The 22,331-nt window shown below is 35.1% G+C and overlaps 1 protein-coding gene across 4 annotated transcripts in view; it reads right to left on the bottom strand.

Annotated features, from left to right (window-relative positions):
• ERBB4 (erb-b2 receptor tyrosine kinase 4) overlaps window positions 1-22,331 on the bottom strand; it is a 995,253-nt gene that overhangs the window by 224,454 nt on the left and 748,468 nt on the right. For 3 of the 4 annotated variants that reach the window (XM_053672598.1, XM_053672619.1, XM_053672656.1), the window contains exons 15-16: window positions 21,455-21,609; window positions 14,738-14,812 (exon numbers count right to left, since the gene is read on the bottom strand). In XM_053672598.1, coding sequence (XP_053528573.1) covers window positions 14,738-14,812; window positions 21,455-21,609 — 230 coding nt within the window. Of the gene's footprint in view, window positions 1-14,737; window positions 14,813-14,932; window positions 14,978-21,454; window positions 21,610-22,331 lie in introns of all 4 variants that reach the window. The other variant, XM_053672642.1, reaches the window with a different exon arrangement.

Here is a 22,331-nt window from a genome sequence, read left to right as displayed (position 1 = left end):
ACATCCAGAAGATAATGTTTACATTTCTTTGTTTTGTAAGGGGTCATTAAGGACATAATTTAAAAGTAGTATAAAATGGACATATTAATTCCTTTAAATAACCAGACTGGGAATATCTACAAACCTCCTTTTCTGCAGTCATTTTATTTTTCACATTACTATCTTTATTTTTCTCTCTGGGATGTTACCTAGGCAAATAGTTTATTTTTAGTCGCAACAATGCCAGCTGAGCTTGTGCACAATTTCAAGTTTTCTTAGGGCAAGTAGAACAAGAGAGAACAATTAATAGGCCCAAACTTTTTCACTCTCTAGCACTGTGTTGGTTGTTGGAGAACATTATCATCTCTTCTTGAGTACATGTTGGGGCCACTAAGTATATTAGTACTTTAGTTATTATCAAAAAGCCAACAACAATAAAAAATAAAACAATCTGAATAACACAATTATAAATTTAAGATGGTATGCAATGGGTACCCACTTGTAAAATTCAGTCCAGTTACTCTTCCTCATCAGATAATGCCATTGTAGTAAGTGAGAGAGGAGGAGGAGAAGGAGAAGGAGGAGGAGAAGGAGAAGGAGGAGGAGGAGGAGGAAAAAGGGAGATGGAGGGGTAGAGGGGAGAAAGAGAGGGGAGGGGGGAAGGGGAGGGAGGCAGAAGGGAGAGGAGGAGAGGAGAGGAGGGAGGGGGAAAGGAGTCCTTCTAAGCACTGTAGTTAGCATTTTACTAAAAGTTTAGGCATCACTATAACTCACTAAGTTATCTTTTAAGTTTTACTTACTATTTCAGAACTATATAGTATTCCTATGAATCGTCAAAACATTAGAGATACATAGATGCATATATGTCCATCCACCTAGGTTTACTTAAAACTAATTAAAAATGAACACGCTTTCAAAGAAGGTTAATTAAACTTCTTTTTTTAAGTCCATGAAGTCTTCTCTGTAACACGACTGATGGCACCGCAAAGAAAACAATGAACTCATTAGAAGGAATTTCCGAGTCACATATCCCTGGTGGTAACTTGTGGTGAAAAATCTTCAGCCATACTTTGATGGGACTCATTTAATTTTAGACAGGTATAAAAACTAATTTGTGGCCCTGGCTGGTGTAGCTCAGTGGATCGAGCGCGGGCCTGTGAACCACAGAATCGCAGTTCGCTTCCCACTTCCCAGTCAGGGGCACGTTCCTGGGTTGCAGGCCACTTCCTGGCAGGGAACACACGAGAGGCAACCATACATTGATATTTCTCTCCTTTCCTTCCCTTCCTCTTTCTAATAAATAAATAAATAAATAAATAAATAAATAAATTTTAAAAATCTTTTAAAAAAGTAATTTGTTATAAAATCATACATATATGTTAAATTATAAATATGTATATAAATAAGACTATAACTCATGTTTTTTTTTTAAGATTTTATTTATTTATCTTTAGAGGGGAAGGGAAGGAGAGAGGGAGAGAAACATCTTATGGTTGCCGGGTCCTGGGGAACCGACTGGGAATTGAACCGCGATTGTCTGGTTCGCAGGCCTGTGCTCAATCCACTGAGCTACACCAGCCAGGGCAAAGTGTTTTTAACTCAAATGTTTTAAGTTCTATCATTTTTAAAGTATTTCCTATTTGAATTTTTGAATAATAATTAACAAATTTGAATACTGTAATAGAATATTTTCCATGTATTATTATTGATACCTAGCTAAACATATATTTTTAAAGATTTTATTCATTGATTTTTAGAGAGAGGGGAAGGGAGGGAGAAAAACATCAAAGTGTGGTTGCCTCTCAAGGGCCCCCACTGGGGACCTGGCCCGAAACCCAGGCACGTGCCCTGACTGGGAATCAACCCAGTGACCCTTTGGTTCACAGGCTGGTGCTCTATCCACTGAGACACACCAGCCAGGTCTAAACATATTTTTATGACAGGTACACACATGAAAATACATACAATTAGGAGTAGCCTGTCATTTCTTTTTCAAAAAATATTTTATTTATTTATTTTCAGAGAGAAAGGAAGGGGGAAAAAAAGAGGGAGATAAATGTCTATTGGTTTCCTCTCTCATACCCCCAACTGGGGACCTGACCTGCAGTCCAGGAAAGTGCCTCAACCAGGAACCAAACCAGTGGGGGCAGCAGGTTCCTGCTCAGTCCACTGAACCCCTCCGGCCAGGGCTAGCCTGTATATTTTTCAAAAGAGAGTTGGGGGTACATCAATAGTAAAACCAATCAACTGTACAAAGGAGTTATAATAATCCAGATGGCTGTCCATAATATACTATTCAGTGAGTAAAGAAAATTGCTGAAGAATGTGTGGAGTATATTTCCATCTTTTCCATAAACAAAAACTTTTATTATTGTATATAGTTTAGTATATGGATAAATGTGGGGAAGGAAAAACAAACATACGTAAACACATCCATTTACAGTTCATGCACATGTATTATGTTTCTAACTTAAATTTCTTAAAAATACATTAAAGAAAATAATCTTAAAATAAAGGAAGAAGAAGAAATAGCTAAATTACAGCTGGTGAGCTTTACCCATCAGGATAACAAATTCTACCTTTAGATTCAAAACAAAGGCATATGGCACAAACTGCCAAGATAATAATCTGTGCTTGAGGATAAAATTAGTTACAACAGTAAAATCAAAAGCCTGAGATATTCCATTTGTAAGGTGCTCTTCATTATAATTCCTTACTTAAGAGCACTTTTAGATAGAAAAAAATATTCAGTATGATTTTTGATATACTAATGCTTTATTCCTGAACAATTGCACAATTGCTGATGCTTTTAGTAATAAATGTAATTTAGAATCATTGTTATATATCAGGATTTGCAATTAACACTACAGGTATTAATGTCTGTTAATTTCTCATAATGCATATGGGATGCTGTTAGATTCTGATTAAATATTTAACAATCTTCTATTTAATGAGTCCAGAGTCACTGATACCAAATCACAACCTATTATAATCCATGCAAAAATAAAATACAGTGACCTTCAGTTTGATACATGTAGAGTAACAAATTATTGATGATTTGGGAATTAGTGACAGAACATTTTAAATGCAAAAATTAGCACAGTTTATGTTTGAATTTAATATTCCAGACTGTCACCTCTTTCACATATGTATAGATACCAGACACACCCTCCTCCTTTTTGGCAACATGACTTTGGCTACAACTTCAGAGAGACCATAAACATTAAACAGAAACTCCCTCAGCCCTTGCCTAGCCATCTATCTGCATCTTTGTTTCCTCTGCTTCTTCTCTTCTGATGAAATGGTGATGCAGTGATTTCTTTTTATCTCCAAGTCTAATCCTTGCACATTTCCACTGCCTCCTAATTCTTCTGACTTTTGCAGGAAACTACTGTAAGTGATGATCCCTTTTCTTCCCTTTATCTCCAACTCTTCAGTTTCTACAAGATCTTCCAAGCAAGACTCACATTTCATCCATCTTCAAAATCTCTTTCTCTTGATATTATTCACTCTCCAACCATTTCCCCCACTCTCTGCTCTCCTTCAAATGCAAATTCCTTAAAGAACATCACCAGTTGGCTTTCTGTGTTTCCATATTTTCTATTCATTTTTATGCCATGTCTGCACATAGAGAGACTTCCATATCTGTACTTTTAACATCACTGGATCTGGGAAAATCACCCCAAATCCAACACATCCAAAAATAAATTAATATTGAGTTTAATACCTTTCTATTGTGTCAATCCCAGTTAATGTTAGAAAATCTGTTTAATTTTGAAAGTCAGCACCAGGAATAGTTATTAATAGTTTCTTCTCTTAGTTTCTTCATATCCAGTTAATCACCAAGCTCAGGAATAAATATTAAATTCTAAATTTCTTTTGCATCTTCCCACTTCTCTCCATCTCCATTCAACTTCCTGGCTTCCCAAACCCCTGCTTATTCACTTCCAATAGTTGCTTGCAGCTACCCACTTTCATTTCCTATCCTAAACATTTATATTACCAGTAACCATACCTCCTTCAGAATCTTTAGTTCAAATACCCTACTTTCAAACTAGCAGCTCTGTTCCTTTCAGTTCCCTGCTCTGGTAGCACTTCTTTAACAACTGGTTGTTATTCGGAAATGTAGGCCTTTGACCCTACCATGTTTTCACTGTACTTCAGTCTCATTTTTGAGCCAATTTCCCTCATTACTCAACTTAGCTTTTATAGCCCTTTGCTATTATCATTTTTAAATATATCTTCAACTCATTGCTGTCTACTTCCTTGTTTAAGTACTCACCTAGGAAAACTTAAATCTTGGGTAAAACCAGTTCTCCCGTTCCCATGCCTACCACTAAGCAATCATACTATAACTGAATAAAATACAACAATGCTAACTGGGATCGTTCTAATTTGTAACTATCAATCTCAAATGGACCCCCAGCACCTGCATAGGAATACTACTACATTTCTAAGTGAAGTCCTTCTCTCTTTGATGGACTATCAAATATCTTTCTTTAAATTCTCAATCTTGCGTCCCCTCCTCTAGACTAAAATGATGCTCTCATTTTACATGTCATTTAAAAAGAGCCCTGGCTGGTGTGGCTTAGTGGATTGAGTGCCAGCCTGTAGTTCTCATACAAAACTGCAATAATTTTACCATAGCATTTTACCATAGAATTTATAAAATGTGCTGCTGTAGGAAAGATAAAAAATCTGAGTCTGTTTACTCTGAATGTCTTAGATGACTCACTGATATATTAAAAATATAAAAATGTAAATGTTTATTTACACTGTGTTCCAATATGCAGGGACCTATGCTTAGATCTCGAGAAGTACCACCCTATCCCAGCTCAGCAATGCAGATGTCCCATTTGACTAAAACACGTGGGGACAAGCATTGTGAAATTCCATGCATTGGAGGAAGGCTCAATAGATAAAAGAACTTTAGGGCTAAGGGAAAGTCAATGGGTGAAATTTTTTAAGTAGGCTGTAATATTCAATCATTGTCATCATAGAAATACCTCTTAACTGTTCAGCTTGGTAACCAGCCTGTCTGAAAGGAAGAAATGTGGTCTTTAGAATCAGACACACATGAGCTCGGATCTTTGCTCCGCCACCTACTAGCTCAGTGATTTTTATAAGTTGCTTAATTACTCTGAACCTGTCCCCCCATTAGTAAAGTGGTAATGGTAGTAACTATTTCCTGTGCTATTCATAAATTAAAAATGGAACCGGTTTTTGACCCAGTGATCCCACTTCTGGGAACATATCCTAAGAATCCTGAAACACCAATTTGAAAGAATATATCCTCTCCTATGTTCACAGCAGCATTATTTATTGTAGCCAAGTGCTGGAAACAGTCCATGTGCCCATCAGTAGATAAGTGGATTAAAAAGCTATACACTTACAGGATGGAATACTGTGCAGCCGTAAAAAGAAGGGAGCCTTACCTATTGTGACAGCATGGATAGAACTGGAGATTATGCTACATGAAGTAAGCTAGTCATAAAAAGACAAATACCATATGATCTCACTTATATGTGGAATCTTATGAACAAAATAAACTGAAAAAATAAAATAGAAACAGAGACATGAATGCATGGAACAGACTGACAGCTGTCAAAGGGGACAGGGAAGGGGGAAAGAATAAAAGAAGGTGAAGGGATTAGCCAAAGAACATATATGTATAACCCATGGAATCAGACAACAGTGGGGTGATGGCCTGAGGGAAATGGGAGAAGGGGGGCAAAGAAGGGGAATGGCGACATCTGCAATACCGTCAACAATAACAAATAAGAAAACCCTGAAATAACTACAAAGATAAAATAATAAAAATAAATGTGATAATTTGTTGCAACTCATAGGTACATACCACAATTTTTTAAAAGAATGGCAAAAACAAGCTTCTGGCTAAATCTGATAAGATTTTGGAAAAGCAACACTATTACGAGAAAGAAACAAGAACTGGCATTGAGATTTTTTTGCTGGTCCTTTATTTCCTGGTGTGTAGAATAAGTTAGCTATTCACTACAGGATTTGAACTTGGAATTTGAACTTTAGATTAATTAGATTCCTTTAGATCTAGAGGTTCAAAGGGGAAAAAATATCTTTGAAAGTAGACTTTGCTTTATTTAAAATTTTTCCCTCCCAACACATAAACTTTCTATTGAAAGATGTTTTTGCTATTGTTTATTTTCACTCTACTAAAAGTGACTATAATTATTCCATAAATGACTTAAGCATATGGGATGCTTTATGCTGGGCAGGGGAACAGAATGCCGCGAAAACTGAAAAGGCCACAATACACTCAGAGCTCCTTGGCAGTGCATTTTCCTTTCCTTATTATTCATTCTTCAGTACCAAGTTACTATCAAATTACAAGGAAATTATATCACTTTGGGTTTGAAGGTGGATGGTAGCAGAGAATAAAATCACTGGGAGGAATTCCATTGGTAAATCATGGTGCTCTCCATGATTTAGCTTCTGCCTACACACATAGTATGGAAAAGTAACTGTATGTTTGTGAAAGAATGATTAGCTAGGAAATGTGCTGTGGTAATAAGAAAAAAGCATGGGGAGTGCGATTTGAGTTAATATCTCACATCATTTCATACAACCTCATCACAGAAGGGGGTCCCAGTTAATTAGATTCCTTTAGTTAAATAGGAAATATAAAGAAAAAGACACTTAGTGTTTAATAAAATGTGTACTTAAGTTAAATGAAAAAATAATTTTCATTCTCTTATGACTACACATGCATATATATGTAGAAAACTAACAAAAGAGACTTTGACCTATACTTAAATCTGTCTGTATACTGTTGTTCACTTGTGACATACAAAAATTGAAACACTATTTTAATAGACATATTGGCTACAAAACACAATTTTAAGAGAGTCTGCACAATATAATTTCAAATCTTTGAATAATGTTGAACTTAAAGAGTCAACAATATCAGAGATTTGAAATGTGGACTCAAATTACTGTATTTTAATTTTCGTTTGTGGACATTTATAAAATCTGTGTGGGCATAGTAATGTACAGGTACAGGCAATGGGCTTTGGTAAGCAGCTGTTTTTCTTTGGCTCTGGCTGACTCATCCCATCTGTCACCTACTGAAGATGACAAAATAGACACCTTTCTGTGAATTTGCAAAATCACTCCCTCCACCAATCTCAGGTGTAAACCTGTTATGGAAATACCATCCATAGGAAACAGGTTTACGGCATCTCCATCCAGACATGACATTCTGTAATCAAAGTCTGAGATCTCCGAGGTGGGGAAGCAAAAAAAGTATCAGGACTTATAATTTATTTAATTTTTATTTCAGCCTTTTGGATATTTATTAAAAGTTCTCTATATTATTGCATAGCTGTGCATGAGGAAAAGGTTGTCATTGGCAAGACTATTCAGAGTTTCATGATGACCACTGTAGACCAATGCTCTCCAACAGAGACATAATGCAAGCCAATACGTTATTTAAGATTCTAGTAAACATATTTTAGAAAGATGCATTTCATTGGAATAAAATTTTGTTTAACCCAATATAACCATAAGTACTAGCCTTTCAACATGTAATCAATACAACAAAAGTTTAATGAGACATTTGCATTCCTTTTTCATACTATATCTTCAAAACCCACCATCCTTTTACAATCATAGTGTATCTCAATTTGTTTTAAGCACATATGAAGTGCTCAGTTACCACCTGTGCCTAGAGGACACCATACTGAGCAGAGCAGGTTTAGAGCATCCTTGGGCAAAACTCACTACACTGGTAAATAAGTAGAAAGGCCATGAATTAGGTGTTAACATTGGGACAATTTTATCTTACTTATATCTGTAGGTTACTGCTCACAAGGGGAATACTGAGCACCTGAAGTCAATGTGTATATTGTGACCTTACCTTATAGTACGTAAGTATATACTTATACAAAACAGAAGGCCCCCTGGTTTTAGCTCCAGTACCTTACTGCATAATTCTGGTTCATTTTTGAGGCAAGCGAGACATATATTATTTGAAGATAGGCATGTTTCTCTGAGATTTAAAAGTGTATCTATGACAAAGCTGCACGAGACACAGAAAATAATGAAGGCCTTTCCTTGCAGGACAAGACAAAATGAAAAAGGCACCATTAGAAATGTTACGTGCTTAAGTCTCCATGGTAAGCACAATTCAAAGATGGCCCCAAGATTCAAGTTCTTCTAAATAGCAAAGGAGAAAGGACCAAGGGAAAAACCTAAATACCAGTTCTTATTTCTTTCCCAGAATACTTTTTCCTGAAACCTCAGATTTAGCTAAGAGCTCATTTCTTTGGCACTCTTTAAAAAATGTATATGTATGTACATCAGGTGTACTGTATTAGCACATTTAATATTCACAATAAGGACTTGAGGTAATTATCACTGTTACCATTTAACAAATGAGGAAATTGGTAATAGGTTCAGGGTAATTAAGCAATTTACAAAAATTACTTCATATTTAGCAAAGCAGAGATCTGACCTCATACATATCTAATTGACACTGAGTCTACATTCCTTCTTCCTATAAAGAACTGTTAAGAGTTATTCCTATGATGCTCCTGTTTAAGTGACCATGCTAGATGTGTTAGGATTAGTTTTAAGATGGGTCTCAGGATTCCAGCCCCTGGTATAAACACATACCTTCTCCCAGTTAGTCAAACACTAATGTAGGTGCTGCTGTGAAAGAATTTTGCAGTCATAATTAAGGTCCCAAATCACATGACTTTAAGATGAGGGGGACAATTGGGTGAGCTTTGTCTAATTACATGAGTCTTGAAATCTTTTTCTAGACATCAGAGAAATAAAAGCAAAGAGATGCAAAGAATGACAAGGATTGGATCTAGTGCTGCTGTCTTTCAAGATGGGACAGGCTACAGGGCAAGACATGCATATGGCAAAGAGTAAGCAATGACACAGGAGCCACGGTTCTGCAACTGCAGGGTCCTGGATCCTGCCAACAACCCGAATGGACTTGGAGGAAGACCCTGAGCTCCAGATGAGAACACAAACCAGTCAGCACCTTGACTTCAGCCTCGTGAGATCTAAAGAGAGAGCCCAGTCCTGCTACACCTATACTTAAAATCTATCTATAGAGCTGTGTTTTTGTAAGCTGCTAAATTTATGGTAATTTATCACATAGTAATACAAAACATATAATGATTAAACATTATGGCTCAACACTAGTCATGTACAAAAATGTGCAGCTAGTCATGACCCTGAACCTGTGCACCCAATACATGTAACAGTACTTAAGAGAAGGGTTTGTTTGTATCACTCAGATCAGCAAGGACCTCCATGGGGTTAAGCATTTTCTTCACTTTACCTAGCTTGTTGTGTGTAGGTGTTTTCAATCCTTACCACTTTAGTCACCAAACATATAATCCAGATCTATGCTATTTTAAATTTCATAACAGGTTGTTGGAGGACAAAAATATCATAGTTTTAGATGCTAATTCATTGATATCTTCAAATGGATCAGTTTACTTTAATATATTTACTATTTCATAATTATTTTGCCTCCTCCTTCTATAACACATTGAAATCATACAAGCTAAGCCTGCTTTTAAAGACTGGACACCAGGAGCAGGTATCAAATCAAAGACACATGCGATGGGTGATGACTCTCAACATCTTATAGCATGTTAGTTACAAGTCTTTCTATCAACAGTATTTGGGTGTGGACTAGATGAGAAGAAATTACCTTAGGACTCAGTAGTTTACTGATGGCTTTTGTGTCAGATTTTTAGTAAGGGGCCAAGAACGAGGTTGTTTTTTATACCCACATATAAATTGTTTAGCATGTTTAATTCTCGTTCCTTTGGAAAGCACAGGTGAGTTTTCTGTATTAGGATTTATCTTGTTCATTTTGTCATATCTGATACTTTTCACTTCCTCTGCACATTGTTGAAGTACCTCTATATTCAGCTTCCACAGATGTGTACAAAGGGTTTATAATTTTAGTTGGTCACAATTTGCATGGCCCTTGGAAATATATTTGTTAGGAATGAAATATTTTGAAATGGAATTTAATATTTGCAATTTATTAAAACACTAATAAAAATCTGGAGCAATTCTAAATTATGCTTTATAAAAAATGCTAGAGGCTAAATCTTGGAATAGTGCATGCAAAGTACTTTTAAAACTGTAATATCTATCTAAAAAAAAAGCAAAGGTTTCCAAAATATCTTTCAATTCTTTCACTTTTATTTTTAATAAAAGGCATTGGATTGTCAGTAACGAATTTCAGTGATGCCTAAGATATTTCAAGATAACAAAGCATAAGCAGTCTTGATATCTTCCCAGTACTGAAATTAATAATTAGACAATACTATCATTTCAATACTATGGAAAGATATTCTGGGAAATAATTTTATAAAGTATTCATTATGGCTCATTCAACTCTAGTTTATCAACATCAGTAATGTTATCAGATTTTCTAGTATAGTCCTAAAGTCAATGCTTTTCAAAATATCTTTTGATTTTCAACTCTAAGTATGGCTTCTTTTAGTCACATTTATACAGCCAATGGGCTTGAATATAATATTAATGTTTCTGGGGGCCTCTAAAAACTTTAGTAAAAATGTGCGAGCATTTTGATATCATTATAAAGGACACTCACATAATGTTGTGCCACGAATACTTTCATTTAGAGTAACCATTTTAACTGTATGAATAGTAATTAAGAACTGAGGTTTGAGATGTTTTGCTACTGTCTTATAATTCTTTGATATTTTTTGTATTTTATGATTACTGAAAGCATAGAACACAGCACAGCTGAAAAAGAAAAAATTCACACTCTCCTTTACCTCCTTAAACTCTAATTCAAAAGTAAATTTAATATACGGAATGTGATGGATTATAAAGATAGACATAATAAAACACCTGTGTACTTTTATTTATTGGACTTAGGGACCCTAACACAATTGCCGTTCATCAAAGGTAACCATCGACAGACAATGGTGGCCATTGGATTTGGATATAATTATGAACTAAGTTCTGGGGGGGGGAACAAACAAAGGAAAAAGATTGTGCCTTTTGTGGACACTGTGCCAGGAACATCCCCATATCTCCCTCATATGTCACACCTGATCATGCTGCTATAGGCAAACTGTGACGTGACTCCTAGGTAATGACCACTCTGCCACACAGGAAAAGTGAGATGAGGCATTAAAATGCGAGAGGAATGGAAAACGTTTTAAATATCTGCCCGTATGTGATTTGGAGAGTTAAACTGAATCCATGATGTATTTCATGTTGTGAAGCATCTGGATTAATTGACTTGGAGCACAAGCCAAATAAGAATGCTTGAAACTATACCTAGTAGTTTTCATAATTTCTCACACAAACTCAGAAAAATATTAGTTTATATTTTGGATTGCTAACAAAAAAATCTTTTACCCATAGAGACTTTGTTTGCTGAGGTTAATGAATTTAGGCTCTAATAAAATAAGAGACCAAGATTATAAAAAGCCTTGGATGCATATTTGACAAAGAAACTAAATTAGAACAGAATATAATACTTTGTTCTATTAGAGTCTAGGTAAAATAACATTGTGCAAGGAAAGTGAATAGCATTCAAAAATAATTTTAAAAACTTGCTGAACATATTTCTTCATAAGATTCTTGATGAAAAAGGAAGAATATCAGAGAAATTCTATTTTGAAGGCATGTAATTCAGAAAAGGAAAGCATGGAGATATTCTAAAATGTCAAGCATTGTTTTCATTATAAATAATATATTCTAGGAGGCTACAGGTAAAAAAATAATTCTGTTCTGCACTATCCAATCTTCCTGGAAGAAATTCCAGTAGCAGCCTGTAAAGGTAGATGGATGTGGCAAACCAATTCACAAATTGCAGGCTTGGGAAAAAATAACACTGATTAGAAAATGAAAGCCAATCAAGATTGGAAACATTTTACCTGTTTTCACTTAAGTCTTCAATCTTTTTTCTTTCTGGCTTAAGAAACAGAATACTGTATAAAGGGGTAGTAAGAATTATGAGCTGTAAATATTTCAAAATGGCCACATTGACCTGCTCCACGAAATTTTCTGTGACTAAAAGGACACAAGGTATTTGAATAATCTCCCGGTTACAACCTGGTTCATGAAAATTAAAGCTATCATTTTTTATCATGCCTTGTCCTGATATGTAAGATCCACTTCAATTAATTAAGACAAAAGCTTTAAGGAAACTATCATGGGTTAATAAAAAGATAAATGACTTGAAATATTACTTGATTAGTCCCCTGCTTTCAATGGAATTGCACACCCATCCCATTCAGAGTGGTACACATTTACTGCAATATTAAGGACCCCCCAAAAGAGATGCTTGTTACTTTCACTTTTCATCCAACCTGCCTATGTCAAAATCCCCCATGGTCATAAACACACCTCCAGAGTCCAAGCTAAACATTCATGTAATTTCTGAACTACCTTATGAATAGTCTCTTATAAGTCAAGACTTCCATTTTTTCAAAGGACCCATCAGAGGGGAGTAGGTGCATATCAAAACTCCCTGGGTGACTTTGAGTGACTTCCCTCCTCCCCCTCCAGGTGTTTTCCCCATCCTCAACAGGTAAAATCCTTGATATATAGAGAAATGATAAATAACATACATTGAGTGATTTATCTGAGCCAGGCACTGTTGTATGGGCTCCTTCAATCTTCACAACCAATTTATGAACTATATTAACATTCCTATTTTATATATAAAGAAAGTGAGGCTCAAATAAGTTAAGGAACTTATTCAAGGTCACACATCTAAAAATAGGAGAGCCTGGTTTTGATCTGGGAAAATCTAACTCCAAAGTGAGCATGTTTAATCACCATACTATATTGCCTCTCACTATTTGGTTGGAATGATTATTTTAAGAAATTACCAAAACAAATATGAAAACAGCCCTCAAAGTCATAGTAAAGTGACTCAAGCAAAGACTCAATGAAGAAAATTATTTCATGAATATAGGTCCATTCCAATCTAAAGCAGACCTTGGCTTATAAAAATTCAATTCAGACCTCCCTCTCCTACTCTTTGTCTTTTTAATGTATGTTGATTTTTTAAAAATAATGTTGGCCTTGTTCTACACAACTGTTGCTAACTAGTCTTGATTTTGCCCAAGTGTCAAAGTACCACTGTTGTATAAACCATGTAACTCTACCATCTTCTTTCTTTTTAGAATTTAATTTATTTATTTATTTTATTAAAAATAACACTATTAATACCTATAACTTATTTGGTTACTTTAAAAATATTTAGAGGCAAATCACCACATCAGTCTAAAAAGTAGGACTAAATTTAATGCCATCAATGAATCTCATAATTATAATATTTAGAAAAGAAGCCAGATGCAAAGAGGACATACAATGATGCAATTTCTATAACATGCAAAAACAGGGACAGTGATCCATGATGTTAATGTTTTGAACAGTGGATACCCTTGAGGAGGGACCCAAGGGGGTTCTGGTTCTGATACTATTGTGTTTCTTCTTTATCTGCCTGATCGTTACACAAGTATTGCCTTTGAAGAAATTCACTCAGATTAACACTTATATTTTATGTACTTTTACACTACCTATGTTATATTTCAAAACAATGGATTACATTAAAAATATATGTCATCCAAAATTCTCATTTTCCTAATTGTAATTTAGCACAACTTTTTCTCTTCCAAAATATGTGATTAATGTTTCATTAACAAAGCTAAAAATATTTCTGTATAACACTGTAAAATTACTATTTTTCTAAATATGAGTTTTAAAAGTCAAAATTATTAAGGTATACTTTACATACAGTAAAATTCATCCTTTCTAATGTACTGAACTATGACTTTTGATAAGCGCATATATTTGTGCAGCCACTACCATTATGAAGATACAGAAATGTTTTATTATTCTCCTAGATTTCCTCATACCCTTTTGTGGTCAACCTCATGCTTCCCTCCCCAACCTTTGGGAACACTGGTTGATGTTCTGTCCCTATAGTTTTGCCTCTTTCAGAATGCCATATCAATGGAATCATAGAGTAAGCATTCTTTTAACTACAGCTTCTTTCAATGACCATGTTTTTAGATCCATCCATGCTTATTGTATGTCAGCAATTACTTTCTTTCCATTGCCGAGTAGTGTTACAATATACGGATATACCGCAGTTGAAGAACACTTGAATAATTCATTTCTAGTTTTCAGTAATTTTGAATGAAGCCATTATATTCATACTCAGGTTTTTGTATGGACATAATATATTTAATTTTTAAGTTCTAACTCGTACTTTTACCTGCAGAAAATATTTTCTATATTGCCTTTAGTGCATGGTAATTCTGTTACCTGGGCATATAACAAATAATAGTTCAAAATAATATAAAATCAAAAATTGAATCAAGTAACAAATATTTTACAAAAATATACCAACTTTTGCAAATTTCTTTCTTAAAAATATATTATTTGAAATCATCTACAGAATTAAGAATGAAATATTTGATGTGAAAGCTCTAGCTAAAAAATTCAAAATTAGTTAATTTTCCTTAATTGTACAAAATTGAAAATAATGACATTAACAAATCTGGATTCCAGAATCATAATCAATGAAGTGAGGAGAGGTAAGAAATGTGGCTTAAAAAAGTTAAGCGCTAAATGCCTCTTCCTATCTCCCCAATTTACCATATTACAAATTTCGCCCAACCGGTTAGTACTTTTCACCCATGACCATTGGGAAAGGATTCGAGCGACAAAATGGAAACATGGTAGATGTTACCTAGCATGTTGTGGTAAAGTGGAATGGCCCGTCCAAGGGTAGTAAATGCAGTCATGACTAGTGGGACCGCTACACCTGCAGGCAATTACAGAACAGAAAACATCATTCTCCATTCACAGTGACATGCACACTCATGCACCAGTGCTCACACATGGAGCCTCCAGGAAGAACATGGGAAGCAAGCACACCAAGTACCTATCCATCAGGCCGATGCAGTCTTCAATACTTGAGCCTATGCACCTGCAGAAGATGCAAATTTAAAAAATACAAGGAAAAAATTAGTCATTTAAAAATCGATAAAAACTGTACCAATTGTGACAAATTCTTAATCATAGTTATTAGACACTCTTGGAACACCATGAATTTAAAGGCAGTGAGAAGATTATTGCTGGATGGATACCCAGAAATAAATTGCAAATACCACCCAAGTGGAATGCATAGAAACATATTCACAGAAAAGGATGTTTTACTCTATTTCTCTGGATAACTTCCAAACACATATTGCGCATTTCTAATATACGTAATTCATTTGCCTCATTTGTAATTATGTCTCAGTGAAAAACATATATTTCATTGGCTGTAATTGGTTCCATGCATATGATTTCTTCAAAAAGCTCTTAAATTTAAGTAAAAATAAAATCAATAAAAAAGAAAGCATAAACTATTCAATATAATATAATAACCTGAAGCTTAACACTGTTGAAAGATCAGTTTTGGCAGAAAGTGAGTTGGCATTCTTTAATGTTATTCTCATAGATGCTTTACATAATCACATTATGCCATTCCTTGGTTGTGACTGTCTTTAAAACATATTTATCTTTAAACATGAATTCATTTAAAAAGCAAATTAACTGGTTTCACCATCCTGCAGTTTGTCTTGACACTCTCTTTCAAAAGAGCAGTGCCATAACAAGCAAACAAAAACAAATTTTTTAACTGCCAAAATGTTGAAGTTAATTAATAACAAATAAATAAATCCTCTCCAAGGAAATGAATAAGTTCAGATCTAGGTAACTAAAAAAATCTACTGAGATTAACATTTAAGTAAAATAACATAAGTATACAAAACTCTGGTGTACATTCCCTAGAATTTCATTTCTAAGTATTCTAGAAATAATGTTTTTTCTACCCTCTGGTTTTCTTGCTTTCCTTTCCATTTTTCCCCAACAAAGACACAGAGCTCCAATGCATTATCAAGATTCTTCCTAGAGCTATAATTTATAGAAGTATCTAATTCTGCTGGTAATAAAAATGATTTTTCCAAACAAAATTTCTAACACAGCAAAAGAATGTGAAGTTAAAATTGCTGTATAATGAATAAAATATGTATCATGTATAAGGCTAGGCTGTCCATTATATCTTTAAATAACTAAACACTGGTAAGCTAATATAACTATGCCTAATGATGATTAAGTCATTATTTTCCTGCATCAAGAATATGTTATAACATTCATACCAGGTAAAAAATGGGAATTGTTTTGAGGATTGGTTTGAGAGGTCCAGAAAACTTTTAATGTACAGATATATGAGAAATACATTATGTATAAAGTTTTTTTAAAAAAGCAAGTAAATAACTAGAGCATATAATTTTGAATTGATATCATAATTTCTAATCACAATATTTTCTAAAATGAGAAAATTAAGTACTAAAAACATTTCCAAATTGTCTTGTATGTTTTTCTTTGAATTCTACTCTGAAGAATTAATTTTTTCAGGTTACTATTATATCTTCCTCAAAATGCTTTTATAACCCATAAAACCTATTATAAGTTAACTTATTAGCTTATAATCTGTGTTTTTATAATAACCTTTGAAAAATAAAATTTTGAAAGTCAAGTTAAATGTCAGGAGAAAGTGTGAATAACAGAAGATTATTCATTCATTAAAAAACAAAAACAAAACCTGTGTTGCATCATGCCCACTCAGTGTTCCTACTATTCTAGGAGCTGGAGGGAGAAAAAAAGTGGAATTAGATATTTGTCCATTTTTTATGAGCTTGCAATCCAGTGAAGGAGACAGATATGACAATAGGAATAGGAAAAAGAAGCTAGAGCATGAGACAGGAGCCAGAATTTGAAGATGTCACTTAGCCACAAATTTAATGAAAACCATCGGAGGGTTTCAAAGAAGTAGTGAAATTGCTGGCTTTGTGTTTTATGTAGATCCTTACGTGGGGGCTGTGCAGCTGGTAACCAGAAAGACTTGTTTGGCACAAAAATTGTTTTAGTCTATTCAAGAGATGATGGGCTATACTAGGAAAATGATGCCTATACACAGGCAAAGAGATGGATTCAATAAATATATTGGGAAGTATGGGGGGAAAAAGAAGGAAGTTGATGGCTGTTTTGATAGTGAAAGTGGGAGGAAAAGTTAAGAATGACTCGGATTTCTACCTTTGAGAATAGTGAAGCCACTAGTGAGAGAACCCAAGAAGAGGATCATCGTTCCCTTGTGTGCGCTGGGGCAGAAGAAATTGCTTATTTCAGTTTTGTGCATCTATAGCTTAGTGTTGTTCCACAACCCAGCAAGAAATGCTCCTCTGCAGCTGGAAAATGAGTCTGTGGCTAGAGGGTGTGGGGAGGGGCAAAAGGCACAGTGTGATCATCAGTTTTCAAATAACATCCAGGAAGAAATTAAAATCATGTAAGTGCACAAAATGGCTGAAGAAAACTCTAAAGTGAGAAAAGCAGAAACTGAGACGGAGAAACTCCAGTAACTAGTCAGTAAAAGGCATCAGAAGATGAGCTCATGCCAGAAGCATCGGGGAAATAATTGAGTATAATGGATTAATTACAGTATCCTTGAAGCCCAATCAGCAGGAAACTTCAGGCAATAGAGTGATCAGCAGTTCCAATGCAAAGAGAGGTCTAGTAAAATAAGAACTGCCGAGAGTATTTCAGTTGAGATAGTCAAGCTCACTAGAATTTACAGTGTGAACGGAGAAGCAAATTGAAGATAGAGGCAATGGAAAAGGAAAGGGGGGAAGAGGGGGCAGGATGTCACTCACAGAAAATTGGTTGAGAGGATTGGGTAGTTGATTGCGAGATTTGAACATGTTTGTACACTAAAGAGAAAAGAAACAATGGAAGACGAAGAAGAATAAGGGTATGGTTGAAGCAGTTCTATCCTTTGTGAGGAACAGTCAGTATTTTAAGATGTATATTCTATTTCAAGTCTGTCCTTTACATAAGCAACTAGTTAGCACATATAATTTATATTGATTCAGCAAGACCATGGAATACTGAAAACACTAAACTTTTGTAGAGTCAAAATCTAAACTGAGAGGTTGAATAAAGATATGGAATAAAATAACTTTCAACAAAATCAGTGTTCCAAACTAGAAAATTTCTAGAAAGAGCAGAATGAGAAACTATAATATGTCAATGTAACAGTATAAAAATATCAAGAATTTCAAATATTGAACTGCTTAGTATTTGTCAGAACTTATCAATTTATAAGCATCTTGATGTGCCCATATAACTAATGTAGTGGAGATATTTTGACAAAATCTCCAAATTTTGAAATGAAAATAGAAGAATATTTAAAAGTTTCAAAGTAGTGTTCCACAACCAGCCCTTCTCTTCTTTTCTCCATCAATGGAAATTACTTCACTGATAAAATAATAAAAAGAATTTATCAAATAGATTAAGACAGAGGAAATTTCATAATCTAGAATCATGATTTTAACATGAACAAGAATATTTAATAAAGTTTTGAAAAGATGCCTCATGAAAAACACATCTCCTCATCCATGTCTAAAACCCAAAATTAAATTGACATTTACCATGGACTCAGTGGTGGCAGTTGAGGAAGCTGCTCTTTCCTTATGGTCATGTAATTGCATAGTAAATTCAGTTTACAAGTCCTCTTTAAAGGTTTCTACTTTAAAGACTGAAAATACAAAATTCATTTCTAATTTTTAAATTCTTGCTCACCCTCTCCAAATATGGGCAAGAGTCTCTAATGGGAGGCTATAAACTGTAGGAATAGTCGTTCACCAGACTGACACTTCCCAGTGGTTCAGAGCTGTGCCCGGCCCCCTTCTAAACTTGGCGGTCACCAGGTATGATGCACATTAGGTGTTTAAATGAGAAAAGGCTGCTAAAGTAAAAGTCTTTTAGTAAAGATAAAAAAAAACAACACTATTTTTTTTCCAGTAGGCATGTTAGTGAAAAAGTTCCTGATAGGTGCTAAATGGATAATCTGTTTTAAAGGTATCTAAAGAACTTATTAGAGCCAATATACATAATGCACTTTTAGAGTAGCAAAAGTGCTCTTAAGGTATTAAACAGATAATTTTATTTTCAGAAAATCATTAAATAGTATTCAGAGTATGAACTTTTCTTCTTTAAAAAATGTGATTTGAAAGACTATTTCCATTAACTTGGCTCTTGAATTATCTAGCTGACATAATATTGGCATACAAAAGAAAAGCCGTTTTCCAAGTGGAGCTGGCCTGGTGAGCTCCCACTTACTAACTAATAGGTCAGTAATTACATGTGCTTAGGAATAGAAACAGTCACTCGTCCCGTCATCTCGCTGCCCCAGTGATCCTTTAGCCTGCGAAGTGCACTCTGTGGCTCCAGTGAAGGCTGGCAAAGCACAGGGCTGCACTCCTGTACTGTATAGAGGGGTGCACAGGGAAATTTGAAATGTCTAAAGTCCGCTGTGTGGCTAGGGCCACAGAACTTGAGTGAAGTGAGTGAACCTGGATGATATGGAGGCTATTAGAAAAAAGATGGCAGTAAATGAAACAAAACCAAAAATCCTTCAGGACTGAGTTAGTCATTACAGAAGCCAGGTACCTGGGAAGATGCCAGGGAGGACAATATTCAAATTCTGTCTAAGTATCATTCTGTAGAAGTAAATTTGAAACCATCTCTCCATTTACTGGGAGTTCCCACCTGATCTGGTCAGATTCATCCCCTATTACACCTGCCTACTCCCTTTTGGCCATCTCACGTTCGTGGCTGTGGTGAATTGATCTCTTCATTGTCTCTGCTTCTATTTCCACGATATATGCTTCCTCTTATTTTATAGTCATGATTTAACAGGGCTGAGGGGAAGACACACCAGCCATACATGCAGACTATGGCTCCCTGTGATCTCACTTTCATTCCCCTAATGGCTTCATTGTAATTAGATTTGCAAAAACAGCAAAAGGCCTCATTTTGAATGGCAACAGCTGTTGACATCAACATTATATTAAATAATTTACTGGTTTAATTTTAGCTGCAAAACAATAAAACCCTCTCGTGGATGATGATTTTAGCCAGCAGAGTTTTCTCTTTCGGTTGCTGATGCTTCTGCTCCAGTGGTGCCAGTTGTTTCTTCGTGAAATACTCTTGACCCGAGTGAGCCAAAAGCTCACAGGGGGAGCCGTTTATTCCTGCTAGTTTCCTTGAAGCACGGTGTCTGTGTGAATACTTCAGGGTCCTCAACCTATGGGTCTATGTCTAAACCATTGGGTTGGCATTAGCCCTTCCAAGCTGAATTTGAATTTGAATGGCACACTATGACTTTACCTTTGAGGATCTGCCACTCAGAGAATGACTTAAGCTGATTTCTTGACCTGCAGAAAATTAACAATCTGAGAATCGATGTCCTCTTGGCAGAAGGGAATGCTGCTTGCTTCACTTCTTCAGTATCCCCTAAAAACTAGCCCTTAATCTGGCAGAAAATCTCTTTATGGAATCTCATGCTTTGCTGCCAGATATAAAGTAAGCAAGATGATTTTCAACAAGTGCTTGTGTTCTTATGTGTGTGCACATGCGTGTGGACACTTGCAATGGACAAGGGGTTTTATGGGCACAAGGGGGATAGAGCATGAGAAATTGCTCTGGTTTCTAAAAGTATTCATCTTCCGCAGGAAAGAAAAAGAAAAGACCTTACCAATATAGAGATTTGTGGAAAAAATAGTTGCTGGGATTTGTTAGATAACCGACATTAGTTCAGTGCTTTTCTTCTTTCTGTTATGCCTTCGTTTTCCACTGTTATAGGTCTCAAAGATAAATCTAATTTTTACTCATTTATGAGATGTAGTTTTGAAAAAACAGAAAAATGTGTCGCCCAATCATTGAACAAAAAAACAAGAAAAAATTCTACATCAAACAAAAATAATTCTGTTACAAGTCAACCTACAGCAAAATTACTTTCACAAAAAGAACTGGTAATTTTATTAAAATACATATTACCAGGTTCCCTGATTTTTCTGCTACCATTCCTTTTGCTTATATTTTCTTGAAGGAGTAATCCAAGACAGTATTTACCAAAGAGGTATTAAATTATGCCTTAAACTGGTTCTAGCAACAAGGAAGCAGAAACAGAAAACCAATGTTGAAGATTTACTAAGCACACATCTCAAAAGTATAATCACTATCTTTCTTTTCTAATGACTTCAATCTTCAGTAAATTTGAAAGAATTGTTACAGTCCATATAAAGTATACCCAACACCAATCTCATGAAGTTGTCAATAAAATAGTTCTAGTTAAATGTTCCATGGAAATTATTTAAAAGGGTGTAAGTTTAATTCCTGAAGCCCTTTTCTTAGAAAGGATCTTGCTTAAAATCAACATACTGAGTATAAAGACGAACAGAATTTTGTGTGAGAACACTATACACATTGAAGGCTGTGTCCGGGAAGCAGGCACACGAGTGTCCCTTTGGATTAGCAATACTGAATGCAAGCCCGAGTCCTTCTGAGCACTGATGCTTACCCTTGTGTGCAGTTCGGATGGCATGGGTGGCACTCCCGATCCTGGTCAGCATATTTGAATATGAAACTGTTTGCCCCCTGTAAGCCGTCTGGACATTTTTCCACACAGTTGGGGCCATCCTTAAAGTGGGAGCACTTTGTACAGTTGTCAGGTCCCTGAGGTGTGAAAAACAAAACAGACAGAGAAAAATGGGTGCTGCTCCCTCTGAAACTGTAGGCCTGGGGCTTGGTCACTGAGACTATACTGGGTGGCTGGTGCTCTTCTAGGGAACTAGAGGATGCTTCCAGCAACACAAAAGGGGATGCAGCTATTCTAGCCTTTTGATCACCACCTTTTCCAAGGACTTTTCCAGAAGAATATCAGTATTTTCTTTCTGTCATTTAATCCTGGTTGTACTAAAAAGCAAACAATACTTTTTCTCCAGGGGCATTTTATCATAATCACTGGAAATATGGGGGGTTTCTTCCTAAATAGTCAATGAGGAAGATAAAATAATGGTCAATGAGGAAAAAGTAATTACACAACACCAAATTTCATATAAAAGTAAGATATTAATTCTGGTTGTCCAATGACTATTCAAACAATAGATATTAAAATTTAATATGGTGGAATATTAGGAATTAGGCAGTTTAGGTTAATAAAAGTTAATTTCTAAATTATTTTTAATCTCCATCAATTTATGATAATGCTAAAAGCAATATAATATTAATATTTAGGGATTTTACTGAACCAGAATACTGAGAGTCATAAAAAGACACATTCTGGTAGCCAAATATAAAAAATTCCATAATGATAAAGTAAATACATATGAAAAATTAATGAAGAAATGTACTCAGGACACATAATATAAATATGAGTATGATTAATTTAAATAAAA

The sequence above is a fragment of the Artibeus jamaicensis genome, unplaced genomic scaffold (genome assembly GCF_021234435.1).
Source record: "Artibeus jamaicensis isolate MK-2021 breed Jamaican fruit bat unplaced genomic scaffold, CSHL_Jam_final contig_1015, whole genome shotgun sequence".
Taxonomy (NCBI): domain Eukaryota; kingdom Metazoa; phylum Chordata; class Mammalia; order Chiroptera; family Phyllostomidae; genus Artibeus; species Artibeus jamaicensis.
The sequence above is the reverse complement of the archived record's forward strand: the minus strand, read 5'-3'. Positions and strand labels throughout refer to the sequence as shown.